We start from the raw sequence: 18,652 nt of genomic DNA, 5'->3' as shown, positions 1-18,652 counted from the left end.
AGTATTCCCACTAGAATTTCCAGTTACGTGAGCCAAGGAGTATCATTTCTGCTCAGTATTTTGAATTGGATTATCATCACTTGGACAAAGGCACTTCCTCATTTTTGTTACTCTTGTCTAATTCCCCATAGCGAGATGCACAAAACCTCTAAATGCAAAGGCCCTGTGTGCTTTCTTCAGGGGGAACTTTGAAGGCATGGTGCTACTCTTCTGCCAGTCTTGGGTTTAATAACTTCAAAATACAGGGTGGGTGGCAGTAGCTATGTAGAAGGCAATGCATGGCTTTTGTCATGTGGAGGGAAAGAGAGGAGGGAAGACACACTGGGGTTAAAGAAGGCCGGCCTGGGACTTAGAAATGTCAAGGCCCTGTGGCATTTCTTTATGAAACATCTGTTTATTAAAAAACAAATGCATCTTCCAGGTTACTTTAAAATTTGTTAAGCAAATGTTTCTGACACAGAAATGTATAAAGGATTGCATGCCAAGTGCCTGGGTACCCACTGCCCGGTTTCTGCAATAAAGTGGTTTGAATGCAGCCATATCTCTTGGGTTCCCCTTGGATCACATTCTCCTCCTTTCCCTGTTTTCTTCCCTTAGAGGAAGTCACTATCCTAAGACTCTTCTAGGTCATTCCCATGACTTCTTGGTAGTTTATTATATATATACATATTCCTTCTTAGTACTATTTTGCATCTTTTTGAGCTGTGTGTATACAGTGTCAAATTATACATATCATTCTGCATATTTCTTTTTCTATGTAAGAAATTGTGAGCTTCATCCGTGTAAATAAGCGTTACTCTATTTCATGCATTTTCACTGCTGTGTGGTGTAGTCGTATGAATGTGCCAGTTATGCAGCTCTTGTCTCTCAGCTCCAAACCTACCCTTCTGCAGTCTTCTTTGTGATGCCAGGGCTGGAGCTGGGCAAACGCAGTTCTCTTTTGCCACCTGGCTCCCTGTTAGGTTCTGTCGCTAGGAGGCGCTAGAGGGACACGAAAAGTTGGAAGAGAGACAGGACTTCTTTCTGTTGCTCGCCCATCAGTGTCATCCCGTCGACAGTGATTGTACCTGGTAGCAGTAGTTTGTGCCGGTTGGTTCTAGTTTTCAGTTTTTTTCCAAACTCTTGGAACCAGTGTCATTGACCTCTTACAAAAATACTGGCACCAGCCAGTGTCTCAGGGGATTTGAGTCCCAGCTCTGCAGGGGCCCTCCTCTGAGGGTCTGACTCATCAGCACCAGCTGGGGAGCACCCCCTCCTCAGAGGGTCCTCTGGAAAGCTTCTTGCTCCTAACACCCTCCTCTTCCTTTTGTTCACGAGCACTAGGAGTGGGAGCTGCCTTCTGCAGTTGCTCTCTCTGTGTCACCCTGCTGTTCCTTTTGCCCTTCATTTGTCAGATAACTGTTTAACCCAGTCCCTATGTTAAAATTACTGGGGTGGATTCCGTTTCCCTTGTTGCATCTTGCTTGATCCAATGGATAAAAAAATATTCATTTGTCCATTTTCCCATTGATGAATATAGTGAGCATGGCCAAACCTGAAATGCTTGCACTGAAATCTTGGGTAAACTTGACGACGTAGTAACAAAATGTGGGAGCACTCAGCGGTGGTGCAGTGGTCATCCAGGCATGTTGTCATGGCCTCTCGCCCAGCCATTAGTACAAAACCAGCAAGCCCAATGTCTGGCTTCCTCTGACCCGCCATGTTCTTCACCCATTAGGGCTGCTGAAACCATGAACTTCAGGTACACCTGTGTGAGAACACAATCGTTGTGGCCACTTATATCCTTAATCTTGAACTTATACTTTGTGGTGCTTATGTGATTCTCAATGACAAACTGAACCAAGAAGTAACATTAGCTGACTCTGAGTCGTCATTTCTGACAGTCTTTGTCCCTGGACCTGTTTTTGAGGTTTAGCCCAGTTCAATGGATGCTGAAGTTTTCTACTTTTTGGTTACTTATTTGTAGTATTTATTGTTCCTATTACTTCCTCTTGTAGACAACGCTTCTCTGAACATTCTTGGACATGTCTCCTTATGCATTTTAAGAAGTCAAATGACTTTTTGGATGTCGGCCATAAGTCAGGAAGGTCCTGTGCTGGATGGTGATGAGGAATTAAATGTTCTATTTCTTAAGGATCTCAGTCTAGAAGAGGAGAAAAAGCATCACCATCATCATCTTCACTCATTATCATAGTAGTCAAACACTGAGTGCTGAGAACCTGCCTCACACTGTGTGGTGCATTTTCAAGCATCTCATTTAATATATATAAAAAAGTCACAGAATATGATAATATTTCAATCAACATAAAGACTAGGAATGGATCAGTTTTACCTTAGAAGGCCAGAAAGAGTCAGAGACCAGCTGGGCAAGTTAATCAGGGCATTCTAGTTAGAGTTAATCGTGCATGTGAAGACAAGGGAGAATAGTGTGCCGCAAGCAAAGTCCAAACAATTGGGGCCAGGAGAAGTGAATGGAGGGAGGGTAAGGAGAGACGATGAAAAAATGAGGCAGGTGAGACAGGCAAGGGCCAGGTCACAGAAGGACAAGTGAAGTCTGGACGTCATCCTGAAGCTAGGAGAGACCCATGGAGGATCTCAGAGTCCAGTATCACGATGGAGAAAACAGTTTAAAAAGAATAACTTTGATAGTGGTTTGGAAGATGGAGTAGAAGGGGGAATTCTAAAGGCACTGTGGCCATGGAGCAGGCAATTGTAATAGTCCCATCACGGTTGCGGTGGCAGGAGAGCCTCTGGGACATGCTTGAGGTGCAGCAAGGAGGCCAGCGCAACTAGAGCCGAGTGCACATGGGGAAGGTGGGAGGCATTGATGTTAGCAGTAATAGGAGGCTGGACCACAGCAGGTCTTGTAGGGCTTGCAAGAACATGGCTTTTTACTCTGAGTGAAGCAGGACGTCATTGAAAGGCTTTGAGCAGAGAAGTGATACAATTAGTTTTACATTTTAATAGGATTACTCTGACTGTTGTTGTGCAAAAGTAGAGGTAGTGGTGAAAAAACCAGGTAGGAGAGTATTGGAACAATCCAGGCCAGCGGTGTGCGTGGCTTGGACCACAGTTGCAGTAACAAAAGACCACCTGATGGAACAGGTGTAGACTGAGAGAGAAAGGCAGAAGTAAGGATAACTCCAAGGGTTTTGACCTGAACAACTAGAAGATTAAAGAAGTCATTAACTGAGATCTGAAAGACTGCAGGAGTGTTGGGGAGAGAAGGTCAGAAAAGCGTTTAGTTTGTTTATGTTGATTTGGTATGCCTTTACATATCCAAGGGGAGATTTTGACCAGACTGTTATTGGGCACAGGAGTCTGGAGTTCAGGGGAGAGGTCTGAGCTAGAGATATAAATCCATGCGTCACTAATTTATAGATGGTATTTACAGCCATGAAATGGATGAGATCACCTAGGGAGTGAGTGCAGATAGGGATGGATCTCCAAGGGTTAGGATCCAGGGCACACCAATGTTAAGAGGTCAGGGATAATTAGAAGGAACCAGAAAAAAAAGAAGTCCACAAAAACCTCCGAAGTAAACAAATACAAAAGCCAAGAAAGAGGAAAGAGGAAAACCAAGAGATTGTGGGGGAAGAAATTGCATCAAGAATGAGGAAATGGTAGCTGAGTCAAGTGCTGCCAACATGCCAAGTAAGGTGGGACTGAGAATTGACCAATGGACTTAGTAACGTGGAGATCAATGTTAACCTTGAGAAGGTGATAAAATCATGGGGGCAAAATCCTAATGGCAGGAAAGGAATTAAGACAGAGGGTATACACAACCCTGTAAAGGAGTTTTGTTGTAAATGGAGCAGAGAAATGAGGCAGGAACTGGAAGGGGATTTCAGATCAAGAAAGTTTTTTGGGGGCTGGCCCTGTGGCCGAGTGGTTAAGTTCGCGCTCCGCTGCAGGCGGCCCAGTGTTTCGTTGGTTCGAATCCTGGGCGCGGACATGGCACTGCTCATCAAACCACGCTGAGGCAGCGTCCCACATGCCACAACTAGAAGGACCCACAATGAAGAATATACAACTATGTACGGGGGGCTTTGGGGAGAAAAAGGAAAAAATAAAATCTTTAAAAAAAAAAAAGAAAGTTTTTTGGTTCTTTTTGAGATAGGAGACATAATAAGATATTTGTATGCTGATGGTAATAACCCAATAGACAAAGAAAAATTGATGAGAAGGAAGAAAGAGAGAAGAATTTCTAGAGCAGTGTCTCTGGGATCCAGTATACAAGGCTAGAGGGTGGACTTAGAGAGGGGCATGAGCAGTCATTTATAGTGAGAGGAGGGGAGACAGAATTGGTAGGTACAGATGGTGGCAAGCGGGTTGATACTTGTGGAAGTCTCTATTTAGTTAGAAAAACAGAACTGCAGTTCACGAGAGAAGTTTGAGCTAAAGATAGAGACAGTTGTCAGGTCATAGAGGGTAGTTGAAGGTATGAAGTAGAAAAGGGTCTGCTATGGGGAAGAGATGGTAGAATAAGCATTGAAAAGCAATGAATAACAACGTGGCTACTGACCTTAAGTGCATGAGAGGTTCAGAGAAGAGAAGAGCAACAAAGACTGGAGAGTGAGGGACTTGAGTCAAGGGGCAGGATTTAGTGAAGAATCATTCCAGGATCAAAAGAGCGATGAGATGTTAAAATACAGTAAGAAGAGTGGTCTTAGCTAAGAACAGGAAGGATAAAATGGGAGCAAGCAGGAGGAGGTTCTGACTGTCTGCCTTGATTTGATGTACACGTGGGAAGCATTTTAGTTCATGAGAGCAGTGGTTAAGGGGACTTATGTGGCTTGCAGTATTGATTGAGGAGTAGGCAGGGAGGAGTGAGATCAGAGAGGCTGATGGAGAGCCTGTAAGAGTAATTCTTGGTCACAGAGTCGGGACTCTGATAATGGGAAAGGAAAGAAGGTTTTACAGTGGATATTGGAAATAAAGACATGGGAAGGGTCAACAAACTCTTCGAGACTTTGTTCTAGGGTCCTTTCTCTCCTTTAAAATATATTCCTTACATATTTAAAAGCAGAATTATGTTTATTTTAACATAAAACTTTAGACTCTAAACTTACTAATATCACAATAATTTCAAACTCTCATTCAAGATATATATGGATATCCTATCTAAATAATTTGCATCCACGATCCCTACTGAGGCGTAAGGACACGTAGGAGGCAAAGGCATTGCTACCCACATCTGGTAAGGAAATATTTGATCCGAATTTCTACTGATTTCAACATACTAAAAGGTTGGTATGTTTCCTGGAATCAGGGACCAAGAGAATGAAGGGGAATTCCCATGTGTTTCCTTTTGATTCTATTCACAAAATCAGGTGAACCAAGACAAGAGCTGGAATTTCAACTGAAAATATGGAAAGTTTCTTCCTTCTCCCTACAAAGAAATTCATCTGTTTCACACAGTATCCATCTTATCCTCAGATGTTTTTTCTGGAATGAATTCGCATCTGATGGATATCATTTCAGGGCATAAGGACACATAAGGGCCTGGGAGAAGCAAGGCATATTCAGATGGTGTAAAAACGTTATTGTAATCAAAGGGTTTTAAATTATAGAAACAAACCAAACAAAAAAAGGACACAAATCTCCAAAGCCTACCAGTTTCCCTACATCAGATAAAGATTAGAAAGAATCCAAGAAAGAGGCTGCCAGTATTAATGACTCTAGAATCAAAAAGAAACTTTTTACATGTCAAATGAACTCACATTCAAACAAGGGAGTTCATTTTCAAAGCTTGACCAGGAAATTGAGTTTAATAAATCAGAAAACGTTGATAGAGCTTAGCCTGATCCAAAATTCCACAAGAGCAGCAGAGAATCATAATGTGGTCCCTGTTCTTACGGAATTTATAAGAATGATGTGTCTGAAAAATATAAGAATTTAGAGCGAATTTAGACCTCTCTTTGAATTATTTAATAATCTGTAAGCGGGAAGCCGGGTTGGAGTTATTATTTTAAACTGTAGAAGATACACAAAACGAATTGCATCTCAGTTCAAGAAAGAGTGTTCTAAAGAATCGCAACGTCCAAACATGGAACAGACTAGAGTTTCAGGTAGCAGACTCTTCAACATTCGCTCGTGTACTGGGCTCCCACAGCCGTCACGCATGTGCTGGAGTGAGGAGGTTCAGCAGAAAGCAAGACAATTCTTTATCCTCCGGGAGTCACACCCCTGGGATGCATCATCCCCAGATGACGTGGATGTTCTGAGAGGACACATCAAGGTTCCTTTTAATCTATTTAAGAAGACGAGACATATATATACAGAACTAAATATCAGTGCATATAAGATTTAAACTAAAGGTCAAGACAACAGCAAGCAGTGGGAGACATTTACCAGGACAAGAAAAATGTGCCAGGAATGTTCAGAAATATCACTTAGGGCTGGGGTAGATTTGAGAGAACTCTGAAGGAGCTGGAACTGAGATGGAGAGCAAGGGCTCTTCAGGGAGAAGTGGGCATCCAGTCACGCAGGTAGAGCAGTGCATGGATCGTTCAGAGAACAGAGAATTATTCAGCATCACTGAATAAAGTGTTCATACAGGCAAGTTGTAGAAATAACTCCAGACTAACATGTCTGTAGGTTGTAGGAGAACTTGAACAATGTCAGCACTCCCTGAATTTCCGTTCATCCTGTCAATATGTCATTATCTGCACGACTTTTACATTAACCATGCACCATTTATTACTTACCTAATACTCTTTTAAGATTCATGGACACCTTTTATGTCGCCTCATCCTCAACTCTACTATCCGTGGGTTTGGTGAGAGAGTTATAAATTTTCTAGTAACATGCGAGTTAACCTGTAACTCTTAAAATAAAAAAGTATTTATCTATATATCTTGCAAAATCAATTTGCTGACTCCTCATTGAGCATGGCCCACATCTGGAAAACTAGTGTTTTAAATAACAGAGAACCACAGACTCCTTTGAAGTCCAGGTGACGTAACAGGAGCTGTACTTCAAGGAAAGTCCATCTGGTGGCTGTGTGTAGAATGAACAACTTTGGCCATTGTGGGAGGTAGGGAGACAAATTAAAAAGCAGACATCTGGTTTAGCATAATACATTAGAATAGAAATAGATGTTTAAAAGAAGTTATATGATGAATTGGATGTGGGAGCATAGGGAGAGGAAAATGTCAGAGACACCAGTTAAATAAATAACAACTATATCTTAAAAATGTTTAGCTCTTTAGGGGCACAGGAAACAATCTCCTGAAAATTAGATTTTGGGTGACGTACTAGTACAAGAATTTAGGGAAGAGGGAATCACTTAAAAAATGAGCAGATTCTATGAAGATGAAGAAATTGTATGACCCTGAAGCCTCGCACCGTGATTGCCATCACTGATCATGTTATAATTGCTCTATGTTTTACAAAGTGTTCAGGTTAAGTTCCAGTATTTCAGACTATTAGGCAGTCTTTCCAAGAGAAACTGACAACTGTGGTTTCTGCTGATAACCTCTTACAATGCAAAAATTGAGGGCCATGGTCATGAAAAGTGACTCCCATCATCAGTATGTATCTATATGTTTTTCCTTGTCATTTTGTGAGCTTGGTTAAAACTGGGGCTTGCCTGACGCTCTTTCCTATTTCTGTCACAGCTAGATGTATAAGTTCTCAACCAATTGTTGTTATGACGGCTGCCTTTTAAAGCAGTCCAATATTGGCCCTATTAATGGAAATATCGGAATACCAGGACAATATATTTTATTGAAAGAATAGAGCCCAATAACCAGTGTGTACTGGACTGGAGTGGATTCATCTGGTTGGCTCATTAATTCTACTTTTAGAGTTGGGTGGAGCTCTGAACAGTGTCAACAACAGCACAGCCCGCTTGAGTCAATCCAATTATGTGCTTCTGGCTCTCGGCTTTCTTGCACAACGTCCTTTCTCAATGCTGCATTGTGCAATGTATTCCTGAGGAAATATAAATGGCTGGTCGCAGGCAGCGCCTCAATGTAAAAGGTTTTCAAGTGACACAAAATTTAAAAATCTGAGTTTATCAAAGTGCGCTAAGTTTTAGTTATGATTACATCATATTTTCCAAAATGTGTGGCCGTTTTTGCCCTCTCTGTCCTGAGTGTCGGTGCGCTGGACACTTTTATTGCTGCAGTGTACGAGCATGCTGTTATATTACCAAACGGAACACAAACACCTGTTCCAAAAGAAGAGGCTTTGCTCCTGATGAACAAGAACATAGATGTTTTGGAGAAAGCAGTTAAACTGGCAGCCAGGCAGGTATAGCCCTTTGGGTAACAGCTGGGATATTGTAAAGGAGATTTGCAACTTGCTGAGAGTGTGAGTACTTGGGATTTATGAAAAACGTTTTTGCTCCCACTTATTTTGAGCAGGGTGCACATATCATTGTGACCCCAGAAGATGGAATTTATGGCTGGGTCTTCACAAGGGAGACAATTTACCCCTACCTAGAGGATATCCCACACCCTGAAGTGAACTGGATTCCATGTAGAGACCCCCAGAGGTAATGTCATTTCCCTTTGATTTTTGAACAAAAAATTGTGATATTGTACAATACCAATAGCAAATTCATTAATCTTGCCTAGTATTCTTGCTGACAAGTAGTCAATCTGAGGCTCTAATGCTTCATAACGTGTACCATCTGGCATGCCTCCTGTTTGGTAAATGACTTGAGGTGTTGATGCTTGGTTGGTTATTTGTTGTAGTTTTCTTTAATGAATACTGTGTGTATACAGTTTTTATAATAAATACAGTTAATTGGATTTCAACAAAATGAGAAAGTTGTACTGTCTGGGACCTGTGTTCCCAAATGTAAGTAAGTTGGTTCGCCCATGGACACCTGCGTCCTTTGTAAGAATGGTAAAAAGATGAATGAGCCTACATTTCCACAGAGCTTTGATACCACTATCATTTGCAAGGTAATCAGTATGGTGAGTGGAAATTGCATAGAATTTGAAAAAGGAAGCGCAGTTTCTGACACCACATTCTGTCACCTCCCGGCTGAGTGATGTGGGGCAGATAACCTGAACGCGTGACGTCTCTGTTTCTTGATCCATAAAACAGGGATTCTAAAATTTCCTCTCCTACTTCCCTTCCAGCGTAGACGAGAGCGTCAAGTGAAGTGATACTCACAGAATCTGTGCGCTATTGTGCTGTCTCCCCTCTTGGCCGTCACTGTTGCTTTTTTTAATAGAAGAAATGGAATGTAAATTTCTTTGGTTTTTGTCCTTTGAGAAGTTTTGGTAATTATTAATAGCTGTGGTGTAAGCATAACTTTTTTAAAGCAAATTTGTATAAAACATAAGAAAGATTGATGAAATAGATTATTTTAGGTGTATTTACTTTTTAAAAATAGTTTATATGTAATTCTTTTAGCAAAATCAATGCATTAAAAAGTAATTTAATCTGTTAATTTTAAATTTACACACATCTGTTCAGAACTATACCTATTGCACAGCAAGAGGAAGTTCTTTAATAATTCTGACTATTTGATATTAACTGGAAAGTCCAGTGTTGCAACATAGGAGCTCTACTATGTGAGTGAAGTCTTGCCCTGAAATTCACGTTGGGAGAAATAGTCTCTGAATGTTGCACAGTCTGTGTTCACAATAACCATGTAACTACGACTCAATGTCTACTTGATTATGGGGCTTTTCCCAGAGCAGGCAGGACTCATTATTTGCAGTCATTCAAGAGGCTTATGCTAAAATGATTAGGCTCACGTGTGAGGGGATGGACTATAATTAGTTTTTGGGTGGTGAACATGATGTAATCTACAGAGAATTCAAAATATATTATGATGTACATCTGAAAGTTATATAATGTTATAATCCAATGTTACTGCAATTAAAAAAATTAAATTAAAAATAAAAATAATTATAATTATAAAAATAAATAATAAATTAAATTAAAAATTAACAAAATAAAATAAAATACATTCTATTTGGGCAGATAAAACTGACTTTCCTAGAGGAAAGCTGTCCGAAGTCTGATAATTCATCTCTGATGCATTATTTAATTAATTTATTTACTGAGGAAAATTAGCCCTAAACTAACATCTGCTGCCAATCCTCCTCTTTTTTCTGAGGGGGACTGGCCCTGAGCTAACATCGTGCCCATCTTCCTCTACATTATATATGGGATGCCTGCCACAGCACGGCTGGACGAACAGTGTGTAGGTCTGCACCTGGGATCTGAATTGGCGAACCCCAGGCCGATGAATCAAAATGTATGAACCTAACTGCTACACTACCGGGCTGGCCCCCTATTTATTTTTGTGTGTGTGTGAGGAAGATTGGCCTTGAGCTAACATCTGTTGCCAATCTTCCTCTTTTTGCTTGGGGAAGATTGTCACTGACCTAACACCTGTGCCAATCTTCTTCTATTTTATGTGGGATGCTGCCACAGCATGGCTTGATGATTGGTGCTAGGTCTGTGCCCAGGATCTGAACCTGTGAACCCCGGGCACCTAAGTGGAGCATGCAAACTTAACCACCATGCCACTGGGCTGGCTCCATCTGACACATTATTTTAAGTTGACTATTTAAGGTGACTGATGAAACTTTAACATTATTCAAATGGCAAGCTTTCAGCTCTGTGTTGTAAAAAGGAGAAATCCAGTATTTTCAGAAATCCTGAAGGAAATATTAAAGTACCATTAATATAACGGTAATGTTGTTAAAGAAAGCCACTCCTTCTTCCCTGGTAATATTTATCCCTAAAATGGATAAGAGAGGGCCATGTGGTCCACCTTGTGTATTTAGATATTGTCGTTTAGAATACTGGCACGTCTCATGCTCTCTTGGGCTTTCCTCATGAGGCACTAATAGGAAATATTGAAGTACCCTAATTATTTGGTCAAAAAAAAAAAAAACAAAATACATGATATTTTTATTAATGATCTTAATGAATATGAATGTTGACAATATTACCCCGGTTTTCCTGAGGCCAAAATAAAGGAAACAGTCTAAAACAATATTCATAAATCAGTCCTTTCTATTCAAAGATTAGCTCAACATCAACTGTAGAGTGGCTGAGAGATTATGGAGAGAACCCGAATGGCCTCTGAAAGCAATAAAACCATCAGTTTCCTGGGTTGTCTTCTTGTAGTCACAAAATCCATAAGGGCCACTATTTATTTGTTGAGCACTTACTTGGTCCCAGGCACTGTACTTGCTGCACTGAGCACATTATCTTATTCAATTTATGCAGAAGTATAACTATTCCCATTTTAAATATGAGGAAAACAAGGAGGTATATGTTCTCATAATTGGTAATGAGTGTGGGTAGAATTCAAACACAGCCATTGCCATTGAGCCGTGCTAACTGAATGGACTCTGAGTGCCTAGAGGCACCATTTTAGACTTGAAATTTCCAATGACTAGTCAATCTACTTCTTTGACAGCATGTTCTAGGTGCTAAAAATCTTTCTATTATTTTCTGCTGACATCTGTCTCTCTATGACTTCCTTCGGTCTTTGTACTGCCTCTATAGTACTACCTATGACTCATCTCCTTCAAATTAGAGCCTTTCGAGTACTTGAAGCCCAGCTATCATTCCACCTATTTCATCATCTCAATCCCTTTTTATTTCTAGGGTAAATATCTCCTATGTGGATGGATTTGGTATTACTTTGAAAAAAGCAGTTTCATAGCCTGTGTTTATCTCAGGGTTTCTTACGGGGGCCCTCTAAGGTACAAAGGAAGCCATTATGTTGCATTGACAGATGAGGAAACTGAGCCAGCATAGTGACGTGCTTTTTAAAAATATTTCTTGTGCACAATGCTGTGTTTGTTCTCTATAGCAGATGATCTACATGGGACCAACTATTTACTGTCTGCTAGTAAGACTGCGGCTTGAATTATAGAAAAGGTCCTCCCTGTTAGAAGAGTCTGTTACATTTCAAGCCCTTCATTTGCTTTCCTGGGAACCCTTTACAAGAGAAAGTGTCACTTCTCTTCTTTCTCCTGTTCCTCCGGCATCTTTTCTGTGCTTCCGTCTTGCACTGCAATCTGGAGTCTGGCTCATTAGAATAGGTTAGCTTTCACAAAGATGAAGATGATGTTTGTATGCGAGTTTTTAAGTCTTTTCTGTAGATTCTTAACCTAGAGGTGTTGTGTTACAGGTAATGGGCAAATGAAATATCACTTTGGAAGTTCAGAAATTGCTAAGATAGAGTAAGTTTAAGGCAATATCTATTGAATTAGGTTTGGCCACACCCCAGTACAAGAGAGGCTCAGCTGCATGGCCAAGGACAACTCTATCTACGTCGTGGCAAATATTGGGGACAAGAAGCCATGCAATGCCAGTGACCCTGAGTGTCCCCCTGACGGTCGTTACCAGTACAACACTGACGTGGTGTTTGATTCTGAGGGCAGGCTGGTGGCGCGCTACCATAAGGTGAGAGCTACTTGTGCCTGAGCTCAACTTGATTTACTTCTTTCATTCCTTTGTGTTATGTATGTAGACTTGTCTGTTGAACGCTGGTGAGAGAACTGTTATGAATACATCTCTGAATTATTACATTTTAGTTGAAAAAGGGATTTAATTTACCTAGGTCTCATATAAATGTTCTGAGTTTGACCTAGTCATAAAATAGAAGATGGCAGAATATTAAAGATGTGATAACAACCTCGCAAAGATTTTAATATTCTCTGAGAAAGGAGAAATGCTCTGTTTTATCCATGATTTAATACCAGAGTTGGTTTTCGGCCCAATTTGTTAACATTTTGTACTAAGCTTTAGGTCATTGATTCCATTAGGACTTTGATTGCAGTGACAGAAAATCCCAGCTGAAACTGTCTTTAAAAATATGAAATTCCCTTGCTTATGTACCTGAAAAATATAAATTAGAGAGAGAGTAGGTCTAGCTTCAGACCTATAGTCTGAAACTCAGTCTGTCCCTCAGAGGCTCAAAGGATGTCATCCACCGCTCTAGCTCTCTTAGCCCTTATTACAGATGTTTTTAGGATAATTGTCCTTTTAGAAGCCATACGGCTGCTCGACACAAAGCTCACACTCTTATAGCAACAAAATCCAGAGCAAGAGTGCATTTCTCTTTCCTAGGAACCTTGAATAGCCTTGTCATTCCTTGACTCCAATAGGCCACCTGCCTTCCTTGAGTCATCACTGCAGGATGTGGGGTGGGCTACCGCAGGAGTCGGGGGCGGAGGAGCTCAGGGTCCCCACCGAGGGGGAGGGGTGTTGCCAGAGCACACATCTGCACACATCAGGCCAAAAACAAACCTGAGCAAAACATGTGCTGTACACCTGAGCCCAGCTGAAGTGGGGTTCGGCTATTACGTTGTCTATGTTAATTTTAAATCTCCTTCAGTGCACTTACATAAACCCAGCAATATTATAAGAGACGCGACAAGTTTCCTTGATTACACGTGTTAGGCTTCACTCGCGCAGGGCTCTTGTTATTTAAAGAACACAGTGGAAAACAATCTGAAATTTGTAAGATTCAAAATCTCAACTTGTGGTTTTAAGACAGAAATATTCACCTTTTAAGTATCATTTGTAGATATGATCTCATTGGTTGTGGGAAAATAAAGTTTTTGATCAATGTGATAGCAAGAAAACTCATAGACCTTGGTCTACTGGGTATGATTTACATAAGTTTATGTGTAACAGTTTTAAATATGACAACATGCATGGGACAAAAGACTATGGGGACTGATCACCTCTATTTGGCAGTTTTCTTACTAGTTTTCTCCTTTGCTTTTTGTTAACAGTACAATCTTTTTGCGCCTGAAATTCAATTTGATTTCCCCAAGGATTCAGAGTTCGTGACTTTTGACACTCCCTTTGGGAAGTTTGGCATTTTCACCTGCTTTGACATTTTTTCTCACGACCCGGCCGTGGTGGTGGTCAATGAGTTTCAGGTGGACAGCATCCTCTACCCGACGGCCTGGTACAACACGCTGCCCCTCCTCTCCGCTGTTCCCTTCCATTCGGCGTGGGCCAGAGCCATGAGGGTCAACCTGCTTGCCGCCAACACCCACAACACCAGCATGCACATGACCGGTAACTCCCGCCGTCACGCTCCACGAGGCAGGGCTGCTTCGGAAGTCTTCTTTGGTTTTCAAGCCATGCTTCTCTTAAATGACTCTTTCATTAACTATAATGTCACAAAATTAATAATAGCATGGGTTTCTACACCAACGTTATTTAAGGAACGTTATCCCTTTGAGTAAGGAAGGAGGCAAACATTATTATCTCAATTCCACAGGAGGGGAAATTGCAGTTAGAAGGAAGTCAAGTCCCATAAAAAAACAAAGCCAGATCTAGAGAACTTTGCAGCCAACACCCATTAATACTATTGAAATACATCTTGCTGTTGAAGGAAAACATCACTTTAGACTTAACCAGGTTTTAGAGTTTAACCTTTAGCGTCTCTGTGTTCAGGGTGGGGCAGCTCCCCTCTTGACTGCTTCGTTATTCCTTGATCCACATGAAGAATCTCAAAACAAGGAAACCGGATAGGTCAGTGGACAGCTAAAATTATTCTTCATGTTTGGAGAACTTTCTAGTTTGTTATTAAGTTGGCTAAAAAAAGGGTAGCTTAAGTAAAAAAAATAAGCCATCCAAGTCAGATGATAATTTCAGTGAAAGCAGTCCCTTACGGAGGATGCAGAGTCAAGTTGGAACTCATGTCCGTGGAACAGCTATCTCCCTATCTATCTTGAAAATGTTTATGCTTTCATAACTTTCTATTTAATTTCTCACAAAAATGATTTTGTTCACTTGTCTCCAGGCAAAATTTGAAACCAATATTTGTGTTTCTTTATGTCGCCCGTAGGGAGTGGAATCTACGCACCGGAAGCAGTCAAGGTGTACTACTATGACATGGAAACGGAGAGTGGCCAGCTGATGCTCTCAGAGTTGAAGTCCCGGCCTCGGCGTGAAACCACCTACCCTGCAGCCGTTGACTGGAGTGCTTATGCCAGAGGCGTCAAGCCGTTCCCGTCTGAGCAACCGGATTTTCCAGGGATGATCTATTTTGATGAGTTCACCTTCACTGAGCTTCAGAAGAACACAGGAAATTACACAGTTTGTCAGAAAGACCTGTGTTGTCACTTAACTTACCAGATGTCTGAGAAGCGAACAGATGAGGTGTATGCGCTTGGGGCTTTTGACGGCCTGCACACAGTGGAAGGCCAGTACTACTTGCAGGTAGAACGGCCTAAATACGTTAGAATGGCTTTTTTACTGGTTTTTCTTCTAGGTCATCATTGCATTTCTTTAAAAATTGGGCTGGATTCAGTTAATTGGAATAATGTTACATTTATCACTGAACTTTCTCCCCCAGAACACTTTATTTGTTCAGTCTTAGCAAGAACAGAACTAGATTTCTTGGCTGCAAGGTAGAAACACAAGGCAGATTGCTTAGTTTGCAGCAGACCCGGTTCAAGTTTAAAAAGCTGCAACTTCCATGCATTTTCTTTTCTTGTCAGGTTACTTGGGAGCAGGGATTTTCAAACAGTCTGCAACTAGGGCCCAGAGCAAGAAGTCCATTTCGCATCCTGACCCAGTGCAGTCAAGATGTGTGAATGAGTTAAAAGAGATATTTAGGGGCTGGCTCAGTCATGTAGTGGTTAAGCTTACGTGATTGGCTTTGGGGTCCAAGGTTGTTGGGTTTGGATCCTGGGCGAGGACCTACATACTGCTCATCAAGCCATGTTGTGGCAACATCCCACATACAAAAAAATAAAGGAAGACTGCCAGAGATGTTAGCTTAGAGACAATCTTCCTCAAGCCAAAAAAGGAGGATTGGCAATGGATGTTAGCTCAGGGCCAATCTACCTCACCAAAAAAAAAAAAAAAAAAAGAGAGAGAGAGAGGCAGAGAGAGAGATTTAATTGGAACATTTTATGAAATAATTCCAATTAGAGTTAGAAATAGCTGTCAGTTATATGCAATGAACTCTAGTTTTTAAAATTCTAGTCTATTCCATTTTTGCTTTCTTGGGAAAAAAAGAAAGAGCTAATCCTGACTCCTGAATTTATTTTAGGATCCACAAATAGGTTACAACCTGCAGTTTGAAAAACTCTGCTAAAGAAGCAACCTAACAAATATTCCTCTATTCCTTGAAATTGAGTTTTTCAGTTGAAAAAATATTTCCAAGATGTCTGACCACTTCTCTTTTCTTTTCCTCCCTAGATATGCACATTACTCAAGTGTCAAACCACCGAGCTGAGAACTTGCGGGGAGCCTGCGGGGTCAGCGTTTACCAGGTTTGAAGAATTTTCCCTCAGCGGCACTTTCGTAACAAGTTACGTTTTCCCACAGCTCATTCTAAGTGGGAGTCAGCTTGCCCCGGAGAGACATTACGAGGTAGGAGGTTTCCAGGATGTTAAATTTCCTCGAACAGAAGGGGTAGACTGCATAATGGAAATCTTTGAAACGATGCGACAGCATTGCAATATTGTGGTTTGCATTATACAAGCAACACTTTAAAGACACGTGGAAGCTATGATGTGGAAGACAAGCTATGATGTGGTTCTAGACTATCTTTAGGCTGTGATGGAGAATCTGAGGTTCCTTTTTCTGCATAAATGTACTTTTGAGATCCAAGGCAACAATGAGGTTGCGGAGAAATTAAAGTAAAATACTGATGGTGGATGATGGCCTGCAAGTAATGTTCTCTGTCTCTGCATGGTGTAGAAGGGTCAGGTTAAAGACATTAAATAACGCATCTACAACCTAGTTCATTCATGCATTATTTTGAGAAGTTGTAATATGATAGTAATAATTAATACTTTGTACAGTGTCTCAGTTAAAGGAGCTCTTGTTTATGTTATCTTACTTAACTCCTTGTGCAACAGATTTGTTTCCTGCACTTTCACCCAAAGTCCTTCTGCTTTAGTCCTTTGGATCTGAAATGCGGGTCTTCTGACTGTTTCATGCTGCTTTAGAATGCTGTTGTCTGGGGATGCCTCTGGGCTGGAGACCAGGCTCTGCATTGGAGTTAATTTTTTGCTTTCTTTGGTCAGGTTTCACAAGACGGACGTCTGAGGAGCCGAGGCGGAGCCCCTTTGCCTGTCTTAGTGATGGCCCTGTATGGAAGAGTGTTTGAGAAGGACCCTCCGCGCTTAGGGCAGGGACCTGAGAAATTACAACGACCCCCTTCACTCGCACCTTTTCAAGATTAGCCCAGCAAAGAGAGGGAGAAAAGAAAGAGAGCCCTTAGTTTCTGTTTAGAAGAGATGTCATAGATTTGCTGAAACAACAAACTTAAGAAGATTTTAAAAATGATAGATGTGTGTACCAATTTTACATTTTACCTGTTTGATACAGCACAAACATTTATGGGAGCTGCATTTACCTTCCATGTGGGTGCATTTAAGTACGTGTGAGTATGTATAGGGATAGTGCACCATATATTTCAATGGGAGGGGGCCTGGAAAAATCCTTTTGTGGTAACTGCTCTAATGTATGTAAATGTTGCTTCTATCATTTGTAAACACACAGGGCAGGTGTTGAACTTACAGAGGGTATTTGATCTAATCACTTAAGATACAGGAAGCGAAAAAACAAAGGGCATCTATTTTTTTTGTGTGAGGAAGATTGCCACTGAGCTAACATCTGTTGCCAATATTCCTCTTTGTGCTTGAGGAAGATTGTCACTGAGCCAGTATTTGTGCCAATCTTCCTCTATTTCATGTGGGATGCTGCCACAGCGTGGCTTCATGAGCACTGCTAGGTCCATGCCCAGGATCCAAACCTGCAAACCTGAGGCCACCGAAGCAGAAGATGAGAACCTCACTGCACTACTGGGCTGGCTCAAAGGAATTATGAATAGCTTTAAAATAATTAAAAATTGTTCCTTTATCTCTTTATTCTACCCTTATGGTCTATTCATATGGAAATTAGATACTTTGAATGGAAATAAAAAAGAAATAAATGATCTCCTTCAGACCACACGCTGTTCCTTCTGAAATTATTCTATCCTGGAATCTGCCCAATCCTGGGGAAGCCCCCTCGATACTCAGGGGTTTGTTGCAGCCTGTGCTGGACTAAGAGCTTCCTTAGATAGGGCCACCTGCCACTTTTCTCCCAGTTACCCATGCACTAGCACCCTGGCTAGGTCAGTGATTAACTCTGGGAAGAGACACACATGAATGCAGGACGTGTGGGAGTGGTTAAGGATCACTCTGAGTTTGGGGACACCTTTTTCCCCACAAAAAGTACGACAATTGCTTTCCTAGACTTTTCCCAGGTGTTTATTTCCACTCCATTTAATTCAATCCAGTTCCAGGAAGCCAGAGACGTTCTGGGCAGAAGAAAATGCCCCTGCTCTCTCTGCTGCCATCATTCCTGGATTCTCTCTCCAGGGCCTATGTCATAGGGATCCGAGGATTGTACCTGTGCTCTCGACTCTTCTGTGTGCACATGGCTGTCTTCGCACCTGATGGCCTCATGTTGGTTCTTTCTAGGCTTCTTTCCTCTCTCCTAGACTGTTGTCTCGAGGCTGCATTAGTACCTAGGGGCCCCAGCTTCCTCACCACCCCTCACCCATGCATCTTACATAAGCCCACCTCTGTTCCCTCTCTCGTACAGGGGACTGCAGAACTGCCGAATCCCCTGGGAGTTCTCAGCTCTTGCCCGTCATGACTCAACCAAGCTTTCCCTTTAAAAGTCATTTGCT

At 41.4% G+C, this 18,652-nt stretch overlaps 1 protein-coding gene across 2 annotated transcripts; it reads left to right on the top strand.

Annotated features, from left to right (window-relative positions):
* The first annotated feature begins 7,921 nt into the window (after nucleotides 1-7,921).
* Nucleotides 7,922-17,925, top strand: LOC100067649 (vascular non-inflammatory molecule 3). 2 transcript variants are annotated; one of them, XM_005596934.4, is made up of 7 exons: nucleotides 7,922-8,259; nucleotides 8,373-8,503; nucleotides 12,207-12,399; nucleotides 13,737-14,028; nucleotides 14,804-15,177; nucleotides 16,165-16,238; nucleotides 16,998-17,925. In XM_005596934.4, the coding sequence occupies exons 1-7, from the start codon at nucleotides 8,047-8,049 to the stop codon at nucleotides 17,017-17,019; spliced, it is 1,299 nt and encodes a 432-aa protein (XP_005596991.1). In that variant the 5' UTR covers nucleotides 7,922-8,046; the 3' UTR covers nucleotides 17,020-17,925. The 2 variants fall into 2 exon arrangements, with proteins under 2 accessions (XP_005596991.1, XP_001504396.1); XM_001504346.5 differs by having other exon boundaries at nucleotides 7,925-8,259; nucleotides 16,165-16,338.
* The last annotated feature ends 727 nt before the right edge of the window (nucleotides 17,926-18,652 follow it).

This window comes from Equus caballus, chromosome 10 (assembly GCF_041296265.1).
Source record: "Equus caballus isolate H_3958 breed thoroughbred chromosome 10, TB-T2T, whole genome shotgun sequence".
Classification (NCBI taxonomy): Eukaryota; Metazoa; Chordata; class Mammalia; order Perissodactyla; family Equidae; genus Equus; species Equus caballus.
The sequence above is the reverse complement of the archived record's forward strand: the minus strand, read 5'-3'. Positions and strand labels throughout refer to the sequence as shown.